Source organism: Musca vetustissima, unplaced genomic scaffold (genome assembly GCF_032173495.1).
Source record: "Musca vetustissima isolate MV318-11 ecotype Yass unplaced genomic scaffold, APGP_CSIRO_Mvet_v1 utg2253, whole genome shotgun sequence".
NCBI lineage: Eukaryota > Metazoa > Arthropoda > Insecta > Diptera > Muscidae > Musca > Musca vetustissima.
In genome coordinates this window covers 223,972-240,852 of record NW_026888442.1, presented here as the reverse complement: position 1 = coordinate 240,852, position 16,881 = coordinate 223,972, and the positions used below count along the sequence as shown (strand labels likewise).

At 36.0% G+C, this 16,881-nt stretch overlaps 1 protein-coding gene across 1 annotated transcript; it reads left to right on the top strand.

Annotated features, from left to right (window-relative positions):
- Nucleotides 1-3,412: 3,412 nt before the first annotated feature.
- Nucleotides 3,413-16,623, top strand: LOC133336283 (uncharacterized). Its single transcript, XM_061544565.1, has 13 exons — nt 3,413-3,519; nt 3,926-4,388; nt 10,757-11,923; nt 11,966-12,743; nt 13,541-13,710; nt 13,776-14,099; nt 14,177-14,675; nt 14,749-15,075; nt 15,153-15,336; nt 15,527-15,686; nt 15,753-15,879; nt 15,957-16,102; nt 16,280-16,623. The coding sequence occupies exons 1-13, from the start codon at nt 3,413-3,415 to the stop codon at nt 16,610-16,612; spliced, it is 4,785 nt and encodes a 1,594-aa protein (XP_061400549.1). The 3' UTR covers nt 16,613-16,623.
- Nucleotides 16,624-16,881: the final 258 nt, after the last annotated feature.

Sequence of the window (16,881 nt, the reverse complement as noted above, 5' to 3'; positions counted from 1 at the left end):
AAATTAGCAGCTACAGATTTGTAAATGTTAGTCGATATGTAAGCAGCACAGACAGTGGGAAGGAGATGGAGAGTGTGTATGAGTGTGCGTTACCTTACATAGTAAATTAAATAATTTAATAGCTCACATACGTACACATTGTGACAAATGCCTTTGGGTGAATATTTGTACTATTTAATTGTTTTTGTATATATAGATAAACAATATTTGTTTGATATAAATATAATTATAAATATTAATATGTGTGTTTGTCTCTAAATACCAACATTTATGTGTAAATAAAAAATCAACTGGAAAATATTTCTAATTAAATATGACCACATTATAATTGAATATTTATGGTTGATGTGGTGTCAATATAACCATTATAGCCGAACAAAACCGCACCACTTGTGTAAGGTTTGTCGTGTTAACTGGGGACAACTGAAATAGATCTGAAAGCTATTTAGAGTAACTTCGGGTAATGTGGACCACCATTTTCTTTTTTGATATTGTGGGCGTAACAACGGTAAAAAATAAAAACAAATTGTTTTCACAACATAGTAGATTTGTTGGCTAAATATATTCTAGGTCGAACATTATATATATTTGTCTATAAAAATGTCATTGCATTATATTTCAAAAAACTCTAAACTGCGAATAAAAATTACTTGGCGTGTAATGTGGACCAGTATGTGTGGGTAATGAGGATCAGTAAGTTAAAGGTAGATTGTGGATTGGTTGTGATAAATTTTAATTTATTGCACTCTTTGGTAACAATGAATGCAAAAATATATGAGTTAATGTTTTGGAATAGCCCCCATATAAGGGTACCGCCCCATTTGCTGAAGGTCCTTGCTTCATTATCCAGCCGAAGCACCTTTAATTTTGCATATCGAGTTTTCAGAGGATAGAATACCTCCTCGCATATAAAATGCGCCCATGTTTCGAACTCGTCCTCATGAAAAGGTGTCACTTTTTTATAGTGGTCCACATTACACGACATTGAATATTTTTATTTAAAAATAATTATCGGGTACAAAAATGTATAAAAATAAAAAATCACCGATTGTAATTACAGCTAAAACGTATATTTTTGTTAAAGAAAACAAGAAAACCACATAACTTCTTTATATTCGAGAAAAACAAAGTGTTCGACTATTTTGCAAAAACGTTCGACTATTGTGCTAAAAAATTTTCAAAACACACGTTTGCAATGAGAGCTACATTTTCTACTACTAAATTTTCAACATTGCAAATATTTATTAAAAACCAAGTTTGACGTTTGTTTTCACTAATTATAAAAACATTTATCAAGGCGGCATTGACATATTTCAAGCATTTTCTTAGATATGGGTGGTTGTCCACATTAGATGCCTGGTCCACATTACCCGAAGTTACTCTATTACCGTCAGAATGATTATTAACGGATTTAGACAAATGTTTTAAATTCCTTAAAATATGACATATTCTTCTAAAATTCTTTCAAAAATCCGCTCCTTGGGTCCTTGGAATATTCTTGCTAAATAATTAAAAAAGTACAAGCTTTGAGTTCTTGGAATATTCACGTATTTCTTTTTAATCTACGCCTTGAGCCCTTTGAATATTCTTGTAAAAATTCTTAAAAAATCCACGCCTTGAGTCCTTAGAATATTCTTGTAAAAATTCTTAAAAAATCCACGCCTTGAGTCCTTTGAATATTCTTGTAAAATTCCTTCAAAAATCCACGCCTTGAGTCCTTTGAATATTCGTTTAAAATTCTTTATAAAAATCACCCCTTGATTCCTTTAAATATTCTTGTAAAATTTCTTCAAAAATCCACGCTTTAAGTCCTTTGAGTATTTTTGTAAAAATTCTTAAAAAATCCACGCTTTAAGTCCTTTGAGTATTTTTGTAAAAATTCTTAAAAAATCCACGCCTTGAATCCTTGGAATGTTCTTGTAAAATTTCTTCAAAAATCCACGCTTTAAGTCCTTAGAGTATTTTTGTAAAATTCCTTTAAAAATCCACGCCTTTGAATATTCTTGTAAGTTCGTTTAAGAATCTACGTCTTGTATCCTTCGAAAATTCTTTTTCAATTTTTTAAAAATCCAAGCCTTCTAAAATTCTTTAAAAATCGACGGCTTTGAATATTCATCCAACAAATTTTTAAACATTTTTTCAAAAACTATTCACTAATTTCTTAATTTGGCGGTGGATTTTTTTAGAAATATTTATTTAACGATTTTTTTAAAAATATTTTTTCAAAGCCTTTTCAATAGTTTTTTTTATATTTTTTAAAGCCTGTCCTTGGTCGTGAACTTTTTTTTAGAAATATTTGGTTGGGGTGAAAGAAATCCATTATTTTTATATGAACTATAGCACTATAACCGTTTTGTTGTATGATTTGTTGTCATTTTAAAGGTAACTTCATGATGCCACTCTCATAGAAGTCCTTCTCTCTGTTTGCAAAAAACTCTAGAAGTCGATTTTTCACAGTCCTCCCTAGTTACCAATTTTTTATCATTAAATAAATTTTGCAATGAAAGGAAAAGATGATAATCGCTTGGTCACAAGTCCGGACTGTATGACGGATGCATTAAATCTTCCCAACCAAGCTCCCGAAGTTTCTGGCGAGTCACTGTATGTGTGTGTGGCCTAGCGCTGTCCTGACAGAACACGACACCTACCCTGTTGGCCAATTCTGACCGTTTCTGGTCAATTTCTATCTTTAAATGGTCCAGTTGTTGACAGTAGAGATCAGAATTTAACGATTGGCCATATGGAGTTAACTCATAATAAAAAATCCCCTTCCAGTCCCACCAAATGCACAGCAGAACCTTCCTAACCGTTAGTCCTGATTTTGGCCACCGTGCTTCACCGTGTGGGTATATCTCATTCCGTTTGGACAAGGCTTCGCAGATGGAAATTCGATCCATCCTATTTTTTTCTGTGGCACCCAAATATCAAGCTTCTTTTTGATGATCGATTTTTAGCTCCTGGGTGATGTTACAACTGCTCACATGCCGGTTAACTTCGATCATTTCTCCGATTTTATCGACATTTCTTTTTCCCCAAATTAATATTTTTAAAGCCTATCCATAGGCGATGATTTTTTTAATATTTTTTTTATCCTCATGCATGGACTTTTTGGAAATATTTTTCCAAAGCCTATCTATAGGCATGAATTTTTTTAAAATGTTTTTTCAAAGCCTATCTGTAGGCGTGGTTTTTCTTCTTTTCTTTTTCCAAACCTATTTATAGGCGGGGATTGTTTAAACAAATTTTTCTAAACCTGTTATAGGCGTTGAAGCATATCCCTTCATAAATTTTTGGAACAATATTTTGATATCGATTTCTTTCCCATTTATTTGTTTCTTTCAACAACAACAACTAATTTCCCTTTTTCTTGCTTCCTTATTTTCCCTCTTTCCAGTTAAGATAAAAAATTTCAATGACGATTTATACAAATATGGCCACGTTAACTATGGATAAACAACGTTTAAGTGTTAACGAACAACATCATCATCAACAATTTTTGGGCGATAAACAAAAACAACGGTAAGTTCCGCCTCCTTATTCTCATGCTTAATAATAACGATTATAGCAGTTAGCAATTGATTGATTAGTTTTATAAACGAGTTATTTACAAGTTATTAGCGATTGGGATAACTGGCGCACACACACCCGCACATAAACGCACAACTTGGCCATAATTAATCACAGTAACATATTGCATAACTAACCGACTAACTGAGCACCAACTAACTAACTAATATGGCTAACAAAAGTTAAACGCTTAATCATCTAACAATTTTTGTTATTATTGTTCTTCTTCTCTTTTCTTTTTCCCCTTCCTACTCTGTGTTTGGTATTTTGTATGTGTGCGTGTGACTAATTTCTATATTACTAACTAATAATTTCGAAAAACAATGAACGAAAATCGTATCGAAACCATCATCATCAGTTCGGAACGTGCTTCCAGTTTGGCCTTGCCGCACAGCTCCCTCTTGGACTTCTATGATAAGCAACAGGAACAGTGCAACTCAGTGGCTTTATTGCCGATTAATGCAAATGTAGTTGTGCGACGCCATTCATCCCACTACTATCCCATGTTGGAAAGTGGTGACTCGAAACTGCAACAACAACAATTCGAAGAACCCGACTCAACCCTAAACGACAATATGGACAATGTGAAAAGTTTAATGTCATCCATGAATGTTGGCTTAAATGCCGCATCGCCATTCAGTTGCAATAAAACAGTCATGTCACAGAATATTAAACATTCGCCAGCAGCACTTCCGGCATCGGTGTCAACAACAACATCAGCATCGTTGTCGTCGTCGTCGTCCCCATCATCAACTGGCATGCCGGGGGGAATAAAACTGCAACAGGCGCCACAGCATCCTTCTCATCATTTGCAACAAAAGGCAAGTTTTCTGTGTGAGAGGATACAAAAGTCGATACTGAAAGGCTTAAATTGTGTTTGCATTCCGACACTTGACTCAGAATCCTATTAACATACATATTTTTTGTTTTGTTTTATTTTATTTTCTTTCCGTTTTTCATTCACTTTCCTTTTGATTTCTCGCAAAGACACACAGCCACACACAGAAACATATCCTACGAGACATGTTCATATTATAATGCCGTCAAGATGACATATACAATTGTCACACAATTACAAACATAAATACATGTATGAAATACACCAGGGAAAAAAATTGAACATTTCATACATTACCTCTCATTGGCTCTCTGCGTCCTCCCTCTCTTTTGGATTCATTAAAGCATTGAAAGTCAAATACAAATCTCTGAGGAGCAATGCCTACAAAATACTCTTTGACATCATCCTCTCTTTGTTACGTTTTGTTTGTAAACATAATTAAATAATTTACTCTCTGGAGATTATTAAGAGAAAGATAGTGAAAAAATAATCAGTTAATTATTAGTTTGAGGATATAATTAGATTAACTTATAGTTAAATTATATTTTGCCTAATATTAATTGAAGCTAATATTAAACGGTGTCTTCTCTCAATTTTAAACATTTTATTTTTTTTTTTATTTCATTTTCATCACATATTTTTTATTTCATCTTATTTTTTACATTGTTATATGGCTTCCATGGTAAAATCATTATCCCTTTTTAATTGAATTACAAAAGAACCAAATCTTCATCATCAAGGCTCGTCCAATGATTGGCATCGCATCCCAATGTCCCAACCATAACTGCCATAACGCATTTACGCACTTTGTTCACTTTTTGTCTGTCTGTCTTTCACTTGTTTTATTATTTTTTAATTATTTTATTTTTTCATCTTCAATCACCCAGCCTGAGCTGTAAGTAATCAACAATCATTGGCGCGATGCGCTTCTCCTCCGCAGCAGCTTTTGTTTTCCCACCATTTGTTGGTTGATGTGATGTGAGTAAATGTTGATACATCCACCAACAATGGTAATCCTTTATGAAATTGACCAGATTCTTCGTTTATTTACTTTTTGTATTATCCTTTTTTTCAACGTCAAGACAAAAATGGTTGCTACGCCATAACTGAAGAAGACAAATGTAATGGCGGACAGACTTAAAGGCAAGAGTTTCAAAACTTGAAACAGAAATATTATTAATATGGAAGAGGTCTTCTATGCTATAGAAGAGGTCTTCTATGCTCTAGAAGAGGTCTTCTATGCTATAGAAGAGGTCTTCTATGCTGTAGAAGAGGTCTTCTATGCTGTAGAAGAGGTCTTCTATGCTATAGAAGAGGTCTTCTATGCTATAGAAGAGGTCTTCTATGCTATAGAAGAGATCTTCTATGCTATAGAAGAGGTCTTCTATGCTATAGAAGAGTTCTTCTATGCTATAGAAGAGATCTTCTATGCCATAGAAGAGGTCTTCTATGCTATAGAAGAGATCTTCTATGCTATAGAAGAGGTCTTCTATGCTATAGAAGAGGTCTTCTATGCTATAGAAGAGGTCTTCTATGCTATAGAAGAGGTCTTCTATGCTATAGAAGAGATCTTCTATGCTATAGAAGAGGTCTTCTATGCTATAGAAGAGGTATTCTATGCCATAGAAGAGGTCTTCTATGCCATAGAAGAGGTCTTCTGTGCTATAGAAGAGGTCTTCTATGCTATAGAAGAGGTCTTCTATGCTATAGATGAGGTCTTCTATGCTATAGAAGAGGTCTTCTATGCTATAGAAGAGGTCTTCTATGCTATAGAAGAGGTCTTCTATGCAATAGAAGGGGTCTTCTATGCTATAGAAGAGGTCTTCTATGCTATAGAAGAGGTCTTCTATGCTATAGAAGAGGTCTTCTATGCTATAGAAGAGGTCTTCTATGCTATAGAAGAGGTCTTCTGTGCTATAGAAGAGGTATTCTATGCTATAGAAGAGGTCTTCTATGCTATAGAAGAGGTCTTCTATGCTATAGAAGAGGTCTTCTATGCTGTAGAAGAGGTCTTCTATGCTGTAGAAGAGGTCTTCTATGCTGTAGAAGAGGTCTTCTATGCTATAGAAGAGGTCTTCTGTGCTATAGAAGAGGTCTTCTATGATATAGAAGAGGTCTTCTATGATATAGAAGAGGTCTTCTATGCTATAGAAGAGGTCTTCTATGCTATAGAAGAGGTCTTCTATGCTATAGAAGAGGTCTTCTATGCCATAGAAGAGGTCTTCTATGCCATAGAAGAGGTCTTCTATGCTATAGAAGAGGTCTTCTATGCTATAGAAGAGGTCTTATATGCTATAGAAGAGGTCTATAGAAGAGGTCTTCTATGATATAGAAGAGGTCTTCTATGCTATAGAAGAGGTCTTCTATGCAATAGATATAGAAGAGGTCTTCTATGCTATAGAAGAGGTCTTCTATGCTATAGATGAGGTCTTCTATGCTATAGAAGATGTCTTCTATGCTATAGAAGACAATGAGACGATTCTTAGAGGGTTTATTTCTAGTTGTCATCGATGTCCATCGGATATATATGCATTTATTTCTAGTTTCCATCTATGTGTCCATCCAGGAATTTTTCAATTGTGTTTCTAAATTTAATTTCGTTAAAATTATATTTAGAGGGTCTCTCTAACAAAAATTTTATATCGACAAATCGTCGTTATGAGTATTTTATCGTAAGTCGGAGTGTGAGCCCTCCAATTCCATATTAATCAAAATGCCATTTTCAATTTCATTCGAATAAACATCCTTGTCATAAGTTTTAACAATTCAATAATTATTGCCATTCTATTGTATTATTATTTTTCCCACATAACGAAAAAATTTATAATAACAACAATAACTTTTTAAGTTTTTCCTTTCATCGATTTATATAACTCACTTCACTTTTGCCGTCAGCCTTCACAGGTTCTCATAACGTTACAATGTCCATCATGTCTAATTCGAAAATTATAACAGATGTTGTTTACTTTGTTATCCGTTTCGGATCCAACAATAACAACAACAACAACAATCATCGGCATTGTCCGCACACTCTCTCGTTCAGTTTTCAGGATCATTGTGTCCGTTGTTATTGTCAAATCAAATGTTACGTTGCTAAAGGATTATTAGCAATTATTTATGCCAACTGGTATGTTCTGTTTTTTTTACAAAGAGCTTAAATAAGTTATGTCCGGTTGTGGACCCCATACTAATCCCCTGAAGTTCCTGCCTCTGTCTCTCCCTCCTTCCATATCTCCATTTCCATTATTTGTATTGCGCTTAAATCACATCTCGAAAGCTAACGTCGTCGTCGTCGCATGGCATTAAAATACTAAATAAACAATTGAAAAACGAGCGTACTAGCAGAATGTATTGATGGTGAAGGGGACAATGAGAATAACATGGGGGAAGTCGACGAATCGATAATAACAAATCAACAAAATAAAATACAAAAAATCACTGCTCAGTAATGGCGATGACGACGACAACAGCAGCAAATCAATTTCCAAAGGAATTTCATCAAATGCAATTGCTGATGAGGATGGGGCGGGTGTGTTTATTGTTTGGAATATAGCAGAGGCTGGCGGGGTGTAACAAAATAAGTCATTAATCATTTAATCACTCACACACACACTCACTCTCATGGCAATATGTTAGTGAACCATGTGATGGAATTTGTAGGAATTGTTGGAACAAAAGTTCCGATTTGGTAAAGAAAATTGCCCAGTGTAGGATCGTAGAGGATAAGGAAGTTATTAAAAATGTTCGAAGAATATATCTCGTTTGAATTTTCCTCAGAAGTTCCAAAAAATAAATTCGAAATTGACTTCATTATATGGAAGTAACAAATTTTAATATTTGTAATGAAAATCGAAGTAACATCGGAAGATGATATTCATTGTTGGGTCGATTTGTTCGGAAGCTTTTTATGTCATCTACCATAAGATAAAGTACCCAATTCTTTTTCTATCGAATTTGTTCTAATTTTGATAGTTTGGGTTTTTATTAGGTGGCGAATACACCTACCAAAAATTAGCATGGCATCGGTCTATTTTGCATATTGGTCCCCATGTAACGGAACCGCTCTATTTTTGACATTTTGAAGATTTTAGTGGCATTTTCCACCCGAGGGGTCTGTAATTAGCCATTCCGAACTCTTAGTGTGTGACATATATCTATGCAGAATTTTTTTCCATAAATGTCCATATTTGCATTTTGCATATTTACACAACCACCGATATGTGATCCTGCTGGTCCTCATTATTTTAAAATTTTTACCCGAATTTTTGCATTGAAATTGTGTTTTTAAAAGGTGACTACATCTATGTAGTCAATTTCAAATACAAATCTATGTTTTGCCATTACAAATGGGATATATAGTTTCAGTTTTTCGCATAGTCCCAATATAACAAAAGCGTCCTATTTTTGGTATTCTTAAGGTCTCATCCGCATATTGAAACCTCGTCGGATTTTTTTGACCGTTTTGACATAGCCCCATGAAAAAAACTGCACATTTTCCAACCTTTGGAGTTGTCATTTGGTATTATCAGTTCTTGGAGAGGAAATGCAGAAAATTATAAATCCCATCGAAGGGCCTTCGAGGTTCTAAGATTTTTGAAATACGTACATGTTTGGACATTGCAAATGCGGAAGGCAGTCGCGACCTTTGGGTTTCTTTGAATGTGCCATGCATCCATGTAGACAATTTTCCACACATTTTCCAACCTGTGGAGCTGTAATTTGGAAATGCAGCTATAACCTACAAAGAAAATAAATTGAGGTTAGACCACTAATCAGAAGAATATCTGAAATTTCCTCAAAGAACCCGAAATATCATATTTAGGACCATATTCTTCATATCCGCTATACTTGGGATCCGCTTTATTTCTCAGCCTATCTTTGATAGGAATTCTATATAATCTTTATTAAAAATGGAGAAGATATTGCTAATAGACATTTCAAGTAGAAGTACAGGTAGGATTTCGACAAAATAGAAAGGTTTTAAAACAGTTTAGAATTACGAAACAATTTGGTTTTTGTATAAAGAAGTAGAATATTTTTCTCTCTTACAAACTATTAGAACAAATTTCCAATTTCCATTTAAATATTTTCCAACTTGTTTGCAAATTGTTCACTGGGCATTATCATTCTTATTATTTGTTTATTTATTTTCTTTTTTCAATTATTTGCTGACATAAACAAATCCTCAAAACTTGTGATAACATTCATATTTAATTTGAGACAAGTCACCGAGTTTTGCAGCCCTTAATCCATCCATCCAACCAGCCCCCATTGCCATGGCAAATACCTTCTGCTGCTGCACATAACATAAATAATATTTTTGTGAAACTTAGTCAGCAGATTGTAATGGAATCCCGTTCTCTCTTTCACTCTATCTCGACGACGATGATGTTTCGTATATATTTTGGAATTTGTTGGTTCATAAAATGTGTATGAAATTAAAATAGGAACGCAAGGTTGATTCGTTGGATGGCAGCATTGAAGGTGACTAGGTATTATGAACCGTGTAACCGTGAAGCGATTAAACCATGGTATTAGGGTACAATGAAAGAGAGGGAAGAATGTGAGGTATACGAATTAAAAAAAGATACAAAGTCTATAAAAATGTTAAATTCGGCCCACCTTATAGTGGATGGTATACAAATGAGTCCTTTATTTTGTTTAAAAGTTGTTTAAGTCCATTTTAGGACCTAATACAAATCTTGGTTTTCTAAAAAAAGCTTAAAAACATATTTCGTCATATATTCTATCATGTTTAAGGTTACAAAGCCACAAAAAATTAATACAACATAACAATATTTTTGAACAAATCTCAATATAAGAAAATGGACTTTAAACACTTTCTAAATAAACGACTCAAATAATAAAAATTTAAAATTAATAATAAAAATTTAAAATTCAAATTTTTGCAGGTTGGGTTCTGTAACTGACACTATTCTTTTTTTAAACACATTTTAAATATGTTATCATCCATACCTTATTTTTCACATATCACCAATTACTATATTTAATTTTAATTGTTTAATATTTATACTACTACTAATAATAAAAACTGCACATATTGTATTTTCCCGCACTGCATACATTTTTAATTTTATTTCTAATTTTTTTTATAATTAAACATTTTTTATATTTAAATACATAACTGCACCTATTTTAATTTCGCACACTGTAAGCATGATTAAATTCAAATACACACACATATTTTTTCGGTCATTTCACTACTATTCAGATTATATGCTTCTTGTGTAAATAATAATAATCCGAAACTTTTTCTCTTCTCCCACCATGACACCATATTCTTCATATTATTTGTTTATATGTGTGTATGTGTGTTTTCGAAAAATACAGGTGAATACAACACCAGCCCAGAATAGGCAAAATTCAGATTTTGTATCAAACCGACAGCAACACAAACAACAACAACAGCATCACATTCCAGGACATAACCCGACACAATCCCAACTTCAACAGCAACAACAGCAACAGCAGCAGCAGACATCATCAAATTCTGCCACACCCCCACCCATACCCAAGCGAACATTTCATTCAAAATTTGCCTGGAATTCAGTAAATAGTTGTGGCAGTATTGCCTCCTCCTCGAACGGTGGTCTAGATTCATGTGAGCCCACACCTCCCTCCTCGGCCGCATCACTAAATCAAACACCCATCAAACACGGCAAACAACAACAAAACGCAGGAACTGCATTCGTCTATCCACAAATTCCATTGCAAAATCTACCATCAACGGGACGGGCGACAAACAGTGCAGCAGGAGGACCGATATCGGGATCTCCGGCTTATTTTCCAAATACAAACATTGAAGCCAATAATCCATTGACAAATACGTCTGGCGGACATCTTTTTGTTGATTTAAATGCTGCACGCTCAGCATACTCGGATGGTGGCAGTGTCACGGGCTACGATACAGGTGGTCTATCCGATGATGACCGCATGAGTCTGGAAAACTCCGTTTTCGAAGAGTCATTGAACTCCACACCCGTTAAGCTGTCGCATAATTCGACGAGTAAACTGTTCAACGGCACCTTGGCTGCCAAAACCCTGGCCGCCCTTACCGGCGACGTTTGCACAGCCCTCAAGCGTTCTAATCGCTCGTCGAGCAGCACCGTTGATTCGAGTATTACCTCATCGTCTGGCTATGGTTCACACAGTGAACGTCTGGCATCCACCTCAACCACAGCTGATTTTCGTAGTCGCTTTTCCAGTGTCGATACACAGTCCTCGCTCGACAGTTGTCTAACGGAAAAAACCTCCGCTGACTCACCGCTGGCCAAAGACTCATTTAAAATGGAACGTTCGATGAATTTAAACGAGGTGATGCTGAATCTGAATAACAATGAAATGAATGCAGCCAACATCACAGCAACAACAACAACGAATATGGCAGCGAGTAACAACAACATCCAGCAGCTGAGCAGCCACAATACCAATAAGTTGCCCAAAGTACCGATACGTGCTCAACGTAAAACTGGACATATGCCACCACAATCGCAATCGGTATCACCCTCCAAGCAGCAGCAAATCCAACAACAACAGCAGGGTGGTGTACAACAAAAACTTGGTAACCAAAGCCAGTCCCAGCAGTCGCTCAACAATAGCATTGATTCGAGCAACAAGGGTGGCTCCACCGTACCCAATTCGACCTCAACATCGTCCACAGCCTCAGCAGGCTCGAGTATTTCGACAGGATCGTCAATGTCTATATCCGCATCAGGTTCGGGTAACTCACCTTTGGCGCCACCCACATCCCAGCAGCAACAGCAATTGCAACCAACTCAACAGCATCAGAAACGTCCACCCATACCACCAGCCAGAGTACAAAATTTCGAAATGCACGATTCTTCACCGGCCACAATGAAAAATCACAGCACACAGCAGCAGCAGCAACAACAACAACCACCTATGAATATACGTAACCAATTGAATCGCAATAAACGTCCACCACCCATTCAGTATCCGAAATTACATCAACGTCAAGATTCCAATTTATCAAGTGATAGCTTCTCGGTCACCTCCAGTCCTGGTTATAATTCAAAAAATCTAATGGATGCCCCGCTGCTACAAAACGCTTCGCGTATAAATAAAAGTGGTGGGCCTGCGGCAGCACTGCGTCATCAGGATTCCAGTGATGCATTTGGTATGCCATCTCGGTTTGGTAGTAATGGACCGATTGTACCGCCACGCCATAAATTCAATTTCCGTCAAGACTCAAATATCTCCAGTGATAGTTTCAGTCAAACTTCCAGTCCTGGTTATAATACGAAAATTATGGAAGCGCCACTGTTGCCATCGCTGTCGGTGAAAAGGTTGTGTAACGGTAAGTTGAACACTTTAAAGTAACGTATATCTTAAGGAAATCATAAGGATATTCTGTTTTTAAAAGACGTCAAAGTCCTGATAATTCATTTCAGTGTTGTCCGTTCTAAGACGGTTTTATGTTGATTTGTCTCGAATGCCTCATTGATCCTCTATCTACAGCAGAACTCACTCGTCTGCTAATGTCAGAGAATATTGCAGGCGTCATCTACTTATAGGAGAACTCAAGAATCGTTCATCTAAAAAAGGCCTAGGAGGCCCTTTATCCAAAGAAGACCTCTAGGGTATTTTATTCTTATAAAGCCCCAAAGTTTATCCACGTTATGAGATCTCAAGGGTATCCTTTCTTTAGAAGAGCTGGCATTCCTTTAGAAGACCTCAAGGATCGTCTATCTATAGAAAATCTCAAGGGTATCCTATCTTAAGAAAACATCGAATGTCTTCCATCTACAAACGCTTCAGGGATCTTCCTCTTTAAATGCATCATGTGAAGACCTTGATGTTATTCTATCTAAAGAAAACCTAAGGATTTTTATAGGGGACTTTAGGGGTTTTCTATTTTTAGTCCTCCATCTTAATAAAACCTTGGGGGTTGCTACTGATAAAAGTCGTTAGTGATCTGCTCAGGGGTATTAAATTGTTCTGAAATCCTTAATGTTCCTCTGTCAGTATTTGATCTTCCATGATTATTTTTCTTCTCCTATCTATAGAAATTTTTCTATCAGAGTATTATTCTACGTATTTATTATATACCCTAATTACCCTGCTAATGAATATCTACCTCCTATACCTTTTCAGTACCTACACCCATTAATCTTAAGCAGAAATTTCAAAATGAAACCATCGATGAAATGGAGAATAATGTACCCATGTCACCCATTACGAAATGTGTTTCAACACCTGCCAGTCTACAGACCATAGTACGTTTTCAAAATGGTGCCCCGAATACAATGTCCTTGCCACATCAGGTATGCATATAGATTTTCAGGAATGCATTACCAATTTCTAATCGTTTTCTATTTTTTCTCTGCAGATCATAAATCGCCGAAAGAGTTCAAATCCCTATATAACCAATGGCCGTTTGAAATTCCGCCTATTTCAAATTCTCATTAACGCCTTGGCTCTATTGGCCATTGCCGGAGGTTTGGCGGCATATTTTAAGGCCTATCCTACCATTAAGTTTGTGAATAAAACCATCATCAACACCGTACATGTCGAAGATCCTCAAAGTAAAAATCCCGCTCCCGGCACATGTTTACCGATTATTGTGAAATTCTGTCAAGGCCCCCAGATACCCTACAACTTTACGGTGTTCCCCAATTATATTGGCCATTTTGGTCAATTGGAAACTCAAGTGGTAATTGCTTTAATCTGTTCGAATCTAGAATTTTGATGATTTTTGTTTTCTTCTTTTCCGGTGGCGGTTTATTCCAGGACATGGATGCCTATGAAGCTTTGGTGGATGTAAGGTGTTATGAACTGGTGTCATTGTTTCTATGTACCTTATTTGTACCGAAATGTGGTGCTTCGGGTGCCACTGTGCCACCCTGTCAGTCCTTGTGTACGGAGACTATGCGTCGGTGTGGTTTCTTCTTCGATGTGTTTGGTCTTAGTTTACCGGAGTACCTGAATTGTAAGCTATTTAAAGATTTCGAAAGTCCCGAGGAATGTGTTGGATATCAGGAGGTACAAAATGTCATGTTGGCCTCGGCGAATCCCAAGTGTGATGGCTTTAAGTGTGACACCACCCGTTGCCTGCCCAAGGAATATGTGTGCGATGGAAATTTGGATTGCATGGATCATTCGGATGAGATAAATTGTAAAGTGTGCGGCAAAGATGAATTGTTTTGTGGTAATGGGAAATGTATGAGCCATGAGCATATATGTAATGGGGTTATGGATTGTCCCTACGGGCAGGATGAAAAGAATTGCAGTGAGTATTATTGAGATATGAAATGAAAAGTATTCAAAAATGTAAAAAAAATATATATATTTTTTTATTTCAGTCCGCCTCAGTGAACGCAATGGTGATTTGGGCAAAGGTGTCCTAGAGGTGTATCGCATGAGCAGTAAAGAATGGACCCCAGCATGTGTGAAAAATTGGGATCGTGCAGTTTCACCCTCGGCCGTGTGTTCCATGTTGGGCTATAGTTCCGTAAACTCTACCAGTGTTATTACCCAAAAGACCCATCGCCCATTGCTGACTTCAGTTAATGTCTCCACGGACATTTGGAAAATGTATGCAAAGAAAAAATCCAATTTAATGAAAGAATTCTCGAATTGTACACGGTCCGAAGATTATCCAATAGCTGAATTGACCTGTTCACATTTTGGTAAGAGTTTTGGTGATATCGAAAGAGGAGGAGGAGGAGAAAAATAATAAAATGTTTGTTTCTGTTTTGTTTTACAGAATGTGGTAAAGTTAAGAGAACTAGACGTAGGATGTCCAGTCGTATTATTGGTGGTTCGAAAGCTCATCCCGGTTCCTGGCCTTTCCTGGCAGCCATTTTAGGTGGTCCCGAAAAGATATTCTATTGTGCTGGAGTTTTGATATCCGATCAATGGGTTTTAACTGCATCTCATTGTATTGGCAAGTAAGTTGAAGAGTTCGTTCGTTATTCAATTCACATATTTAAATGATATTGTAAAAACTCCACGGCCTTTAGAAAAGTAAATGCTTTTCTAGAACAAATTTATGGTCATTGTTTAGATTATTTTAATCATTTATAAGACCGAATCAAATTGTCATGTTTAATATTCTCTTACTTCTCTCATTCATTACAGCCACACTGTTATTGATCTTGAAGATTGGACAATACAACTGGGTGTTACACGACGCAATTCCTACACGTATTCAAGTCAGGAGGTTAAAGTGAAGACAGTTATACCCCATCCCCTATACAATACAGCGATAACACATGACAACGATATTGCACTGTTCCAGGTAATTTCAATCTAATCAAAAATAATATTAAGCAATGGAACTAATCATCATTTATCGCATTTCTAGCTTGCCAAACGTGTATCATTTCACGAGCATCTACTGCCAGTTTGTTTACCTCCGCCCAATATGAAACAATTGAAACCTGATTCGATGTGCACGGTTATTGGTTGGGGCAAGAGACGTGATAAAGATCGTATGTTTATCAATTTTCTAAATTTTATGATCGTTTAAACATTAACATTTTTTTCATTAATTAACATTTCATTTCAGCTTCGGCAACCTATGAACCCATTGTCAATGAAGTCCAAGTCCCAATTATCCGGAGAACCCAGTGTGATGAATGGTTAGATAATTTAACGGTGTCAGATGGTATGATTTGTGCAGGCTATGAAGAAGGTGGCAAAGATGCTTGTCAGGTATGTTGAAGATAATACGGAAATTATGTTGGTATTCAAAGAAGAATTCGATGTGAGATAAACAATCGAATGTTCGATTCGGTGTTTCTTCATGTCCAAAAAAAAACTTTACTTTTGCTAATGTTTCCATACAATTTTTTCACCTTTCATCGCTATTTTTCATTTTCTCCTATTTAGGGTGATTCGGGTGGTCCCCTCCTCTGTCCATATCCTGGAGAAAAGGATCGTTGGTTTGTTGGCGGCATTGTCTCGTGGGGTATAATGTGTGCCCATCCCAAATTACCTGGTGTCTATGCAAATGTCATTAAATATGTACCCTGGATTAATGAACAAATTCAAAAATATTCTCGAGATGAACCCTATTCCAAATATGATGCACATCCTGGCGGCCCTGATATATTATCCAATTTGGCAACGGTATCACTGAAGAGTCGACAAACACCTAAAGTGCATCGCAGTCCAATGGATATAGATTATTATGATAGTCAAGAGAGAAGTCAATGGGGGTAAGATGGAAACAAGAGAGACACAGAGTGTGAATAAGATATAAAAGGCAACAAAAATACTTAAAGGAAATTACTAACAAAATTATATATTAAACTAATATATTTTTGCTACTGGTTAACTGGAAATAATAGAAAACAAAAATATATAATTGTTTTTCAATAATTATAGAAAACAACCACAAGAGAAAAACCAAAAAAAAAAAAATATTGTCAATTTTTTTACAAAACAAGAAAACATATTTTGGGTCAATTTTTTTAAGAATGAACTAAATT